At 33.9% G+C, this 14,196-nt stretch overlaps 2 protein-coding genes and 1 long non-coding RNA gene across 4 annotated transcripts; all 3 read left to right on the forward strand.

Moving 5' to 3' along the window:
* The first annotated feature begins 355 nt into the window (after positions 1 to 355).
* On the forward strand, positions 356 to 3,711 carry LOC8277448 (outer envelope pore protein 16-3, chloroplastic/mitochondrial). The gene is made up of 3 exons (XM_002532293.3): positions 356 to 515; positions 862 to 1,218; positions 3,208 to 3,711. Exons 2-3 carry the CDS (start codon positions 888 to 890, stop codon positions 3,354 to 3,356), a joined length of 480 nt encoding a protein of 159 aa, XP_002532339.2. The 5' UTR covers positions 356 to 515; positions 862 to 887; the 3' UTR covers positions 3,357 to 3,711.
* A 1,183-nt stretch (positions 3,712 to 4,894) lies between these two features.
* LOC125368673 lies at positions 4,895 to 5,724 on the forward strand. The gene is made up of 2 exons (XR_007214427.1): positions 4,895 to 5,315; positions 5,392 to 5,724. It is a non-coding gene; the product is annotated as an uncharacterized LOC125368673 (long non-coding RNA).
* Positions 5,725 to 10,416: 4,692 nt separating this feature from the next.
* Positions 10,417 to 12,791, forward strand: LOC8268290 (rhodanese-like domain-containing protein 9, chloroplastic). Of its 2 annotated transcripts, none has more exons than XM_002532290.3 (6): positions 10,417 to 10,573; positions 11,140 to 11,390; positions 11,466 to 11,616; positions 12,146 to 12,231; positions 12,320 to 12,424; positions 12,516 to 12,791. In XM_002532290.3, exons 1-6 carry the CDS (start codon positions 10,530 to 10,532, stop codon positions 12,584 to 12,586), a joined length of 708 nt encoding a protein of 235 aa, XP_002532336.1. In that variant the 5' UTR covers positions 10,417 to 10,529; the 3' UTR covers positions 12,587 to 12,791. The 2 variants fall into 2 exon arrangements, with proteins under 2 accessions (XP_002532336.1, XP_048235974.1); XM_048380017.1 differs by lacking the exon at positions 10,417 to 10,573 and adding an exon at positions 10,614 to 10,718 and having other exon boundaries at positions 11,150 to 11,390.
* The last annotated feature ends 1,405 nt before the right edge of the window (positions 12,792 to 14,196 follow it).

The raw sequence follows: 14,196 nt of genomic DNA on the forward strand, positions 1-14,196 counted from the left end.
TCTAATGAAAATTAAAAAGATATTAAGAATATTTAATTATTATTATTCATAAAAAATTTATATATTTATATTATTAATTAAACTCAAGATAATTATAAAAATCATATAACACATAAATAATTAATTTTTTACAAACATATTAATATATATAATTTTAAATTTTATATAATATCAATTTTTATAATTTACTTTGTAATAATTTCATATTAAAAAAAAAAAATCTAAAACACCTAAAGTGGGAGGCATAAATTGCCTTTTCCCTGCCTCCGGCCCACACTGCATGGTGGACCGGGGTGCAGGGCATAAGTTGCCTTTTTCTGGTTGCTCCAAATGTTAAAATCTGAGCTAACTGCTATTGAATTAAGTTCATGGGGCAGATTGACACTTTAGCCTGTAACAAGTAGATGAAAATGAGCTTCCCAAAATCTTTCATCTCTCGGTGAGCTCTTTCAGTCCCTCTCTCTCTCTTTCTTCCTCACTCGCTCAGCCTTCTCAGGACGTACTCAAATTCAGAGGTAACTGACTCCTCATTGCCCTCGATTATGCATTTTCTTTGATCAATTTCAATCCTTAATCTTCATTTTATACGATCATGCTTTCTCTTTAAAAAGATTTATAATCTAGGGTTAGCTCAAAATCGAATCTATTCCAATATTCTTACCTTTATTCGGGATGTGTTCCCTGTTTTTTGTAATCATCAGTATTGTAAATTTCTGGAGATTTAATAATATTCAGTTCGTGGGTATTACATAAGGTTGCTTTATGTACTTTTTAGATGATATTGGCAATTGTGTCAACTGAGGAGCAATGTGTGTGAGTATGAATTCTGACTTTGTTTTCGTTTCTTGGTTTTATTGTCAGTGATAACGAGTTAATAAAAGACCAGTATGGATCCGTCAGAATTAAGGTATTTGGAGGACAATGATACTCCCACAATGAAAACAATCAAAGGTGCTACTATGGGTTTAGCTGCTGGAACTCTCTGGGGAACTATTGTTGCCACTTGGCATGATGTGCCTCGTGTTGAGAAACATGTTGCACTTCCTGGCCTAATAAGGACTGTCAAGATGATGGGTAATTATGGGTTGACTTTTGCTGCCATTGGAGGAGTTTATATTGGTGTTGAGCAACTGGTTCAGCACTTTAGGATGAAAAGGGATTTTGTCAATGGTACTGTTGGTGGCTTTGTCGCTGGGGCTTCCGTTATAGGCTTCAAAGGTGAGGATCTCTGTCACGTGGGTGCATCCTTTTTATTACTTATAATTTATTTAAAAAATGTGGATTTCAGTTATTTCGTTGCACAGTGTACTGTATTGATGGGATAGACAGCTATATTCTTAAACATGATTATCCTTTAAAAAATGCTAGCTTTCTTGAAAGTCTTACTGTTATTTTAACTGAAGCGCTCATGAATTATATGCTTTAGCCTTCTGCAATTGCTTATACATACACCAAAGATTAAGGTGAAGACTAGATGCAGTATATTCAGTGTATGAAAAGCTTATGCCTAAAGCTTGATTAATACACAAAGGCATAGAGGATTTGATAACTTTCCAGCTTTCTGGACTATATCTCTGTCTTGTTAAAAGTGGGCAGCTGTTAGATATTAGACCACAAACATAATGAGTATCCTTGTAGTTATGGCATGCTATGTTATGATGAGTACTGATAACTGGAATGGACTAACTCTTACTTTTAAACTCATAGATCTGTGTTATCAGTGCCTACATGTTTGTGAGGTTTTCTCATTTCATTTTGCTGAAAGATTACTAACTTCTGTGATCCGCAGAAAATATGTACTTCTGTAAGCCTTTGATGCCCACTTTTCTTTTTATTCTGGGCTAATTTTGGGGTTTATTGCTACAATTGACAATATCTATATATCAGAGATATTTCCAGAATCAAATCTAGTGACAGTTTGGATTTATGAAAATCAAATGAGAAGGAAGGCAAACTTTCTAACAGAGGCAGTTAGTTAAAAAGCAATTGGTTCACACTAAAATACAAAGCTCTCTTTTTTTGGTCTTCGGATGTGGAAGAATTAGTATTGAACATATGTCCCGATGTAAAAACCCATGATCCTGACCTAAGATTTCTTAGAGATATCAATTAGGCTATGCCTGTTTCGTACAGAATGCCAAGTTCTAGCATTAATAGGCAATTCTTCAAAACCTTTACTTGTTAATTGTATTATAATGTAATTGATGGTGTTTACGTCCTTAAAGGATTAAAGTCCTAAGTCTCTCATCTCTTTCTTTGTCTTTTCCTCTCTATATAATGCTCTCTTGGGATATCTTAAAGGAGAATAGGGAAGGATCTATTGATTACATAAACAATTTCCTATATCTTAGTTCTTACTGATGCTCTTGTTGGTTATATTAATGTCTTACAACTATCAATATCTTATCTCCAGTTTCCAGTGATGTTTATCTTGTTTGCTATATATCAGTCTTACCATCAATAAGGCACTCACTTCAGGGTTTTATTCCACACCAGATATAGTTCACCTCTTTCAAAATTATTGACACTTTTGTTTGCTAATTTATCACAATACAGAGACAAAAGTTACCCTGTAAATCTGTGGTCAGAACCTGTCTCCTTACAAGTATGACACAGCATATATCTTGGGAAAGCATTAAATACATTGGGATTTAATGTTCCTTGCTTGCTTTTTGATTGAGAAATAGGGGAAGGAGGAGGATTATATTTACATATTCCCAGAACCATGTTAATTTAAGTAAACCCCTTTGTATTGCAATGAAGCTATATGTTAAGCACTTGGTTCTGAATGCTATTTTCCCTTCAAATTCCAGAATGTTAAATCATGTTTCTATGCTAACCATGGTATCTATGGATCTGAAAAGGCATGTTCTTTTGCTGATGAACATATATGGAGAAGAGTGGAATGCTAGTGAAAGGATGTAGCCCTGGGAAGACAATTTCTTAAGCATCTAGATATTGTTTGTGATCTCTGATAACACCTTATTCCAACTTCAGTGGCTTTTTTAAGTGGACTTCATAATCTATATGGTGTTTGTCCTCTAAAATATCAACTTCTTTTGTGCTTTTAAGTGTAAAGTTGACCAGTAGACAATTGATGTAATATCCTAAAATCTCTCCTATGTTAGTTCTCTTTCCTTTTTCTCTCTTTTATGGCTTCTTCATTTGTTATGGTTGTTAATTTAAATGACGCTGCTCATTTTGCAGGAAGGAGCATTTCAACAGCTATGTCTGCTGGAGCTGCACTAGCAGTCACTTCTGCACTTATTGATGCTGGAGGTCAGACCACAAGAATAGACAATGGCAAGGAGTACTACCCCTACACCACCAAAAAAAGATCCACTGTTGAGGGTTGAAATATTGATACTGTTGGTAAAAGAAAGGAGATGTTGGCAAGTTAATTGATGGAAGAAGAGCCTGCTGTTTCCTGAATCACCTGTATGTTTGTTTTGGAGATGTAATCACACTCTAAGATCTCCTGTCTAACAGTTCACTTCTCAGTGTCAGAAATAAACGAACTTGTCCCTTTTGTTCAGAAGATCTGTTAGATGTTTAATTTTTTTCATTTTGAGACGGTTATTTTGTGACAAACTGAACTGGAAGGAGACCGGAAAGAAAATAATGGTCAAGTTTGAACGTAACAAGGGGGGTACATTGTGCAAACTTATTGATCAAAATTATAAAAAATTTAGATTTCTTGTTTGAAGCAAATGGTTTCTAGTGGAGAGTTTCTGGAGAATGTAACGATACCTGGATTCTTTGAATTTTGATATTATCTGTCTAATCAATGATGATTCTGTTTGGAGCAATACGAATGTCTGCAGGTCTTTTTAAGCTGCGTCTTAAAACCAAGTGCCGAGTTTATGTGGTCATGATTAGTTGGTTATAGCTGTGGGGATTGATATAAATGTAATGAGAGGGGGAACCCTACAAACTTCTGATATCTGAGGTTGCAACTGTATGCATAAACCTCGTAAATCACGGATGCCGTAGATCAATTATTGATTAGGTATGTTTGACATATTAGCTGAAGCATCTTGTTACAGTTTTCCAAAGACACATGTGAATATCATACAGCACAACTTTTTTTTTTCCTCTGTAAGCAACTTGATAAACGAGAGAGACTGGAATCAACAGGGGAATTGGGGAATCAGAAGTGGTGCTTCAACTTCTGGTTCTGTAAAATTTGACCTCATTAGTCAAAAGCTTGGTGTTAATGACTAACATGATTTCCTTATTCAAAGGACTTCTGCATTGAGCCAAAAGCTTCTGTTTAAGTTGATTTGTAAAGAAGTATTAGCTCAGCAGTTAGGAGATGCATATTATCATTTGATGCAATGCAATAACTGGGAAGTCCATATACACATGCACGCTGCACACAACTTCCACTCATTTAAATTCACAGACATTTTAGTAATGCAAACACTATATAAGAAAAAGAAAAGAAGATTTGTTTTGTCTGTACAAAAATACTTGATTAACTCAGTCTTGGGTTTTAATAATGTAATTCATTCAGAAGTCTTTTCCTGTCTACATTCAAATTATTGTAACATTTTTCTCTTCTACAAAAATTTTCTAACCATGCTTTTGTATATATAGAAAAAGACAAATAAGAAAAACAATTTAGGAATTAGAAAACATGAAAACAAAAATCCGTTTTCTGCTTTCTGTTTCGAAACTAATTTGATAAGAGGCTCCACACTTTTATAATTTTCATTTTTAATACTTCTTAATTACAATTTCTTTTTATTGCTAAAAAATATACATTAAAAGATAGAAATACAAATTTAAGAACTTTAGTTAAAGAAAAGGCCAAATGCATATTTTGTCATATGAACTTTCATTATTTTGGTGTGTTGCACACCTAAACTTACACCTTAACCTATCAAGCACCTCAACTTTGTATCTCTATAATATTTAAACACCTTTTGTCCTAGTCAGATCCTTACGTGAATACAAATGTGAGGAGATGCGTTTAGACTGAATATCATATTGTGTGGGACTCTAACTAACGACTATTTTGTTCAAAATAGGAATCTGAAATCCTAAATTTCTTACTATTTAAACAAGTTTTCTATTCAATCTCTATCTCTCTTCTTCTTTATTTTTTATGCACAATCCCAAATCTTAATCTTTAACTATTCTTAATCTGCCACATAACTAAACCTATCTTTGTGTCTAAATCTGTTGAAATCAAGGTAATATGGAGATGAACCCTAATGATTTCGTCAATCCCATTTATCATTGTGGAGAAATAGCAATTTTTGACAGATTGGAATCCAGGTTGTCGTTTCTTTGGTTGCAATCATTTTAGGGTAAGTGAAATTGTTTTAATTTGATAGTGATTTTCTTGATTCATTTTGATTTCTTTTTTTGAATTTCATGAAGTAGGTGCTTGTAGATTTTTTCTGTGGCTTGATTCTCCTATGAACGACCATGTGCAAGATATCAACTTGAGGTTGCTTCGGAGAGTGAGAGCATTTGATATGAAAAGACAAAGGATGATGAATAATTTAAGAAGGCACTATTATGGATGAATTTTCTATTTTTTGTTCAGGTTATTAGTTGGTTATGTATGGTAAATGAGGGCCATTTAGCATTAAAGCAGTTTATTGGTGCTATTAGTGCCAGTGGTAGTAAGAATTGTTTAAGTGCTTCTAATTTAGCAAATTGAAATTAAATGTAAAGAAAATAGAATGCAATGAAATTGACTTTTGTTGCTGATATGTTTTTCTTGGTAAACTGTCATATATATTGACTGTGTATACAATTTACAATTCACATTATTTGTAGTCACTAGTTCACAACAACTGTCATTTGTAAATTTAAGTTGAATTATCATATCATTCATTCACAAGATAGTAAAATACACTTGCCGCAGTTTACAGTACAAAATAAATAAAATGACATAACAATACTTGCCATAGCTAATTGGCAAACATAATAATATAACAATACTACAAAATAAGCCATAAATTGCAGCAAAAGTTCTGCAAGCAAAAAAAAAAAAAAGAAAAGTGAAGTCACTTCTGCTGTGTTAAGGACAAAAAAGTGTAGGTTCTACTGCATTCTAAGTGGCAAGAGTAGTGTTCTTGCTTTTTGCAGATGTGCTTGCTTGTGAAATAGCACCAGTTACTTTAGTTGCTTTATTACTGAATCTCCTTGTCACTGCATCTTGCTGAAGTTGCCTGAAAGTTGCAACATTTTTCTCTTTCCATTTCAAATCATGAGGTTTGAAACCAATAACTCTTATGAAAGTAGATAACTTTAATATTGTACTTGGTGTGTGGACAACTCTTGCAGTTGGTAACCCAAAATTCTCCACTGCAACACTTATTCTTTCATTGATGTACATTCCATAGCTTGAAAATTTATGTCTCTTTGGTGTTCGTTGAATCATTAGAGTAGCTTTAATAGTACTTCTTCCTTCACCTCTCCCCCTTCCTTTTCCTCCACCTATAGCAGTTGGTTGCAATACTTATGAACTTTCCTCACCTATTGGTCCAACAGTTTTATAGGTACTTCTTCCTCTTGTATTAATAAATATATTCCCAAGCACTAATCTGCTGGGTGCAGGTGTGCATAGCATAGCATGTGTAGCTAGCATGATAGCAGAAACACTTGCTTGGGTTGGTAGTACATTTGTGTTCTAAAATTAAATAACACACAAATTAATCTTAACATCACAACAAAAATCAATCCAAATATTTGAGTTTAAGAAATTATATTTAAGAAATTTACCTGTGAGAATGTTGTATTAAATGACATAGCAGGATAGGCAACATTTGTGGGTTTTTCAGTAGCTTTTGAAGTACTGGCAATATTAGCAGCAGACTATTTTAAACAAATAAACACACTGAAATCAGTTAATTAATGAGAATGAAAAATCTAAACACAATTAATCATAAAACTTATTTGAATTCCAATTGCTTTACATCCTCTTTTATTATGCCCTTTTGGACTACACGTTGAACATGTCATTTGTACTCCAGCTCTTCCAAGTTTTTCAATTTTCTTAGGTTCATTTCTTGCTTTATTCCTATCTTTTTTTGGCTTGTCTAGCATTGCAGTCACTTCAAGTGGATCTAATGGAGGTTTTCCAGTCTCATCCCACAAACTCATTCCTCTCATTGGCTGTAGAAGTGACCATATTGCTTGAGATAAGTCTCTTTTGAATACCACTTAGAGACACAATCTTCTGAAGACGATGCATATATACCATGTGCATATGGGATGCCTTTCAAGTCCCATGACCTAAAAGTACAAGTTTGTTTTTCCAAATTAACAGTATGATCAAAATCTCATTCATTCACTTCAAATCCATACTCCCCATTCCATATAACCACACAGTTCATTGCATTCTCTTTATTTTTCTCTAATCTAGATAAAGCCATTGGTGATATATTAGTGATCCAATTCTCTACAAATTGTCTCATTTGTGAGATTTTATTCATGCATTTGATCCTAATATCTTCCAACATAGATACAATTGATTTGAACCTAGAAATTAGAATCCATGAATTAAAAGTTTCTATCATGTTATTCTCAACTGCACCACAACAAGAATCATTCCTAAAATACACTTTTCACCAGGGATGAAAAAAGGAAAGAGAGGGATTGGGTCTCTCTCACTTTTAGCATAGCCGTATTGCGCCTCTCACGGCGTCATTGTGCCTTCTCACCATATGGATAGTTCAATGTGCTCATCAGTGCTTGACCCTGAAATGTGGATCATCTAATGCGCATTAGCATGGCGTACTTCTCTTGTTCAAACCGGAGTTTGAAACCAAACTTCTCCTCATGAGGATAGATGGGGCGATTTTGTTATAATACAATAAATCTTCCAGTATACCATTACCTAACTTACTCAATTCATCAAGCTTTCTTTTAAACAAAACCTCAGATGATGCTTTGGCACATTCCTAAAACTTTTTTCTCCTCTCATTGCCTATCCATTTCTTTCACGATATTGACCATATATGTAACACCACCACACATTCCTGGGCAGATGCACCCTCAATTAAACATGAATAAATAAATGTATAAGGATATAATTAAAACAAATAAAATTATTGAATAATAAAGTTCACATATCTTTTGCATATCACTAATAACTGTTAGTCCAGCTCCAGTTTCAATACCTAAATCAAGTTTCAAAACAACAATGGACCACTTCTAAAACCTCTTAGTCTCATTGTCAACCACCGCCCAAGCTAATGGAAATATTTGATTGTTTCCATCCCTTCCAACTGCAATCAAGAGTTGTCCTTTACACACACTCTTCAAAAAACAGCCATCAAATTCAATGATGGGTTTACAACCATCTTTCCAACCATGTTTCAATGCATGGAAGCAAATATAAAACTTATTGAACCTTGGATTTCCTTTACCAGAATTAGGCTTCTGTTCCTTCACAAAACATGTACTATCTGGATTAGATCTAAGAATCTCATTCACATAATCATGCATCTTTGCATATTCAACCCTATAATCTCTCATTGTTTTCCTTAAGACTTTCAGCTTAACCCTTCTACAAAATGTTAATCCTACTTTAACCTTCAGCTCTTGCCTCACCACCTCTTGTATTTTCTCTAATTCTGATTCCAGGATGTGATACAATTCTTTTATCAAAATGATTTGCAATATATGTAGAAGTACAAAGCCTATTCTTGTTTGTCCTTGTATACTTATGTCTTGAATTGTATGTCTTGATCATAAAATTATTTTATTATTTTGTATTCCTCCAAACAATAGCCAATAACAACATGGTTTTTCACATTTGGTTCTCACTCTGTGATTTTCATTGGGCCTTAATTCTAGTGACGCCCCCTTAATGACTACATATTTTGCTAGTGCTTTTCTAAATTGCACAGCATTCTCAAATATCATACCTAGCTCCTATATTGGCCTAACTATGCTTGGATTATAATACACTTTAGTGCTTTGTTTCCTTACAGTAGCTTCTTCATCACTTACCTCTTCTTTTATACTTTCTGGATCAAAACTGTCGATGTAATGTTCATCTCCTCCAACCTTTCCAGCATACTTGCTCGTTCCAAATTCATTATACTCATACCCTTCATCATCCCATATCTCACCAATAGGAATTTCATCAACATTTTCTTTATGTACAACAGGACATGGTCCACTCTTCTTGTATCTTCTCAGTCTTACTCTAGCTTGTTGCACATCTTCATTAGCATCACTATCTCCCAAATCATGACATCTAACATTATTCTCTTCTCCACTCTCTACACCTTCTGCATATGATTTGGATTTGTAACTTTCTCCTTCTCTGACTTTATTTTCATCTATATTCTCATCTTCAGAACTGCTACCACTCTCTACAATGACATCTTCTCCTGTTTTTATGTCCTCTGTATCAGTATTTTGCTCTTTTCTAGTTTTAATGCATTGTGGTTCATCTATGTTATGAGTAATAAATAAATATAGCACCTCACCCCCACTTAGCCTTTGAAAGAACTCTAAAACTTCATTATCATTCCATAATAACTTAAATTGGTTATTTGATAATTCACCCTTATAGTATACAGCTGCCACATCCAAATACCCAAAATCTTTAGCATATACCCACAAAACTCGCACATAGAAAGCAAATCTATATCCACACACGGAATCTCTTTTACTTTTCCTCCAACATAACTTGGTTTTGGTGCATTTACAATTTTACCACCATGATGCCATCTTAATGTCACTAAGGTCCTCAATCAACCTATATACAAAAGAAACAAAAATCCTAGTTACAAAATTATGGGACTATAGAACCATTTGTTTATTGCTTTTTCTATAAAGAATAGCTTTACATTTCTAAAAAAAAAAGTTTTATTAAAATATTAAAACAACAAATGAGAAAGACAAATAAAACTTTGATTGATTCTCTTCTCCAATTTCTTCTAGATTTAGGATTTCATAATTAGATAAAAAATAAGAAAGACAAGTAGTGATAATTTTAGGGATTTGATAACTTAAGGTTTGGTAATTATGAATAGGAAAAAATATGTTAGATTTGGGGTGAAATGCGACGGTGCCGTTTGGATGTTGGTGTCAACATAGCAATAAACGTTTCAACATGGCACTCTTCTTCTCCACATCATTGCGCGTGTCCTATAAGCATTTGCTGAAAAGGATAAAAGGTATTTAAATGTTACAGAAATACAAATTTGAGGTGCATGATAGGTTAAGGTGCAAGTTTAGATGTGCAACTGATAAAAGAGTAAAAGTCAAGGTCTTAAAATATGTATTTGGCTCTAAAAATTTTAAATTACAGTCATGACACGACATGACTTGTGAAAAAAAAGAAGGTAAAAGCAGATCTTCTTCTTTTAAAAAATACTAATAATAATAATAGCTACAATAGCAGCTCTATTTTTAACACGAGAGCTTGTAGCTGTAGGATTGAAGAAATGCCACATGGCAGCAACCCATTGCTCCTTACAAATTTCATGGTCCATTTATATAAATGAAAGTGATACTCTATCAAGACAGGAGAGCGTCCTAGAACTGCTTTGATGGCTGGGATTGCTACTTCTTGTTTAACTGTCTCTTCCAGAAGGTAATACTAATATATACCCTCTCTATCTTTCCTCTTAATTTTTAATCATGTTTCTGCTCTGCAAATCTATGGCTTCTCCTTGATTTCCTTTTAGTATGGTTTCTTTAATATGGTTCATTTTTCAAGAAATGTTTTGACTCAACAGGTGAGCCTTTTTATTATGGTTACCATGCTTGTATTCTTTAAGCAACAAGTAGATATGTTTCTTGTCCGTGCAGCATAGAACTATGAGAGCTCTCAATTGGTTTTTTAAGGAACACGACATTCTATCTTTCTCCTTAATCCTACCCCTATCAAACACATATTTTCTTTTTCTTTCTTAAGAATCCGATCATGAATATTCATTAAAATATAAGGTTTGAGTTTTATCATTCTTGTTTTCTGGTTCTCAACTTATATGGAATCCAGCTATTTCCCCAAATAATGGGATTGTTTCGATAGGGCCATCTCATCAATTTTGGTAATAGATTTAGATTACATGACAAAGATTTTGCATTCAACATCTACAAAACTGAAATTACATAATTATGAAAATGGGAATAAGGCATTAAAGGGTGTGCTTTCAGCAAGTTCCAGACATGTTGGTTGGAATACGGGACTCATCGTGCAAGAGACATCCCAAGGAAACTAAGTAATAGCAGAGAGTTTGGGATTAGAGCTGAAGTAAATTATGTCAGTGGAGAAGAAGCAAAGAAACTTGTAGCAGCTGAGGGATATGAGATACTCGATGTGCGGGACAGAACTCAATATGATAGAGCTCATATAAAATCGTGTTATCATGTGCCTCTATTTATTGAGAACAAAGACAATGACTTGGGTAAAGTCAACACCATTTTATCTATAAATTTTCTGCAACCTGTGCTTTTATTTTTATGGAACCATTCTTATGCAGGCACAATCATAAAAAGGACCGTTCACAACAATTTTTCGGGTTTGTTCTTCGGATTGGCATTTACTAAACCCAATCCTGAATTTGTGGAATCTGTAAAGAACCAGTTTTCACCCGACAGCAAATTGTTGCTTGTTTGCCAGGAAGGGTTAAGGTCAGTATCAGCTACTGATAGTATGTTCTGATAAATGTACAAATAAATTTCCAAACATTGGTATCTTTGATGCACATCTTTTAGTGCAAATATTCATGAAAATAGATAAACAGCTAATGCATGGAAATTTTATGTTTTATGTGTTAGCATGCGGACTGAGATTCTGAATACCTGTGGCTGTGATATGCCTAAGTAGAACTTATGTTCTTGCTTCTTCTATGATATCTAGATTTTTGTTGTGGGTTTTAGCTGTATAAGGTTTTTAAGTGTGAATTTCCAATACCTAGATTAGTATGTAATAGAACATAGATTAATGTGCAATGATCAATGATTACGGAATAGATTCTATTTCTTTGAGGTCATCTTTTTTCTACCATTGTGACTTACACTAGTCGCTACATCCTATCTGTGATCTTACAGTTCTGATTATAATGGTTTTACTTCCATAACCCTGGCGTCTTGCAGGAAATAGTTTCTGTTTCGCCTGGAAACCATTTGACATCAAAATTGTTGCCTTTTCCAATATCAGGTCTACAGCGGCAGCCAACAAGTTAGAGCAAGCTGGTTTCCAAAATGTGGCATGCATAACATCAGGGCTTCAGTCTGTAAAACCAGGTTACAGTGAAACCCCCTTCTGACACAATTTTTTATATCGGCAACAGTATACCAAAAGAAAAATAAAAGGATGGTTTCATTTCTGCAGGAACTTTTGATTCTGAAGGTTCTAGTGAGTTACAAAATGCTGGAAAAGGTGGTTTGGTCACAGTCCAAGGCAAGATATCAGCTGTACTTGGAACCGTACTAATCTGTGAGTCCTTAAGCATATGATATGCTAGTGAACCCTGCGTAATTATGTGGTTCAACTCTTCAAATGATTCTTCTCCTTCATTGATGCACAGGTGCATATCTGTTCATCACATTCTTCCCAGAACAAGCAGAAAAATTATTTCAACTTGCCCCAGCAAGCTAAATCCCATGTCAGCACATCCGGAGAATGGTTAAATGCTCAAAATACTAGCTGCATTAAAGTTCCTAATAGAGAGATATCTCTGGCAATCTGTAAGCAGAGATGCAGCTATTAGCCTTCATTTGAATGCACTTTGTGCAATCAAATTTGTAACCGAAAACAGCTTGCTTTCATGCAATTCTACTTCTGCTAAATAGCCTTATCGCCACGGCTTGCTAAGCAAAACTTGTGCAGTTAGGGCTGACTATTATTTCCATGACAGGCTCTGAGGACAAGGCTGTCATCTCGTTCAATAGAAACAGTTAATTGGTAGCACGCAAATAAACAATCTTTGAAGAATTTTTCATTAAAATTTAATTCCGACAAAACTAACAGTAATTCTGTTATAAAACTAATTTGCGCAAATAGTTTAAAACAGTGGCCTTCACATCTGGAGAGTACAATTGGATTTTAAAATTTTCGCTTCAGTTTTAATGCATTACATAACGCTTCACTGAACTGCAAACGTGCTCTAGCTATTATTACACCAACAAATTCCCAACATCCTACAGTATCTGATACAAGGCAGCAAATTCCACTTCAATTCAGAAAGAAAGAAATTCATGCCAGAGAATGACATAGAATATTAACAACCAACCAATAGGCAAAACTTGAAAGGTTTGAGATTCATCATATAATTCAAGGTGTTCAGGATTTATAGTTAGGATTGGATTATAATTTTCAAGTGAAGCTATGTGACTTAAATTATTTAAATTTGGTGAGGGAGTTGAATCTGAGCTATTATGATTACCTTGAGGACTAGAAGTATGTTGTAGAGGATAAGTATGGTGATTTTTCTATAAATGTACAGGGTCACCAAGTAATATAGGATTATGAGTTTAGATTATCATCCCAAGAGGAATTATCAAATTTAGCACTAAAATTTGTTATAACTTTATACTAACTAAATTAGAAATTGACTTGATTTGATTCTAAGAATTCTTAAGCAAGAAATAAATAAGCAAAACTTTAATTAAAGCAATTCAATGAAGAAAAATAATCAATATATATAAAAGCTTCCAGAGATAAGCTTCCACTCATTATTAATTCAATTCAATTGATTCCCATAACTTAATTCACTTTTCTTGAAAAACTTTCACCATAAACTAGTAAATATACTATCTCCAGCTATAGCCACCATATCTAGATCAATTCATCATTTACTCTCGTGATCGAATCCATTAATCTAAATCCATTAAGATTTATGGCAAATTAATAAATTTCTCAAGAACTTAAGCATACTCTCACAGTCTTAAAAGCTCTAGTTTAGTTGCAAATTAAAAAAATTCCTACATTACTTAATACCTTAGATTATTGCAAATATTAGGTGGTCGTGACACTTATTTTTGTATTTTTATATTTTTAGGCGTTTAAATGTCAAAATACATGTAAAACAATGTCAAATTGTAAAAAATAGCCAATCGGCACTATGCTCAGTCAATCAGTTGTACGCAGAGCCGATTGGCTTTGAGGGCTAAAAAGTTTGGAAAATTATGGCAATTTGGTCTGTGAACTTGTTAAAACGGCCATTTTACCCCTTAAAGTTAATTTTTCCTCACAATTAAATCTGAATT

Source organism: Ricinus communis, chromosome 10, assembly GCF_019578655.1.
Source record: "Ricinus communis isolate WT05 ecotype wild-type chromosome 10, ASM1957865v1, whole genome shotgun sequence".
NCBI classification, from domain to species: Eukaryota; Viridiplantae; Streptophyta; class Magnoliopsida; order Malpighiales; family Euphorbiaceae; genus Ricinus; species Ricinus communis.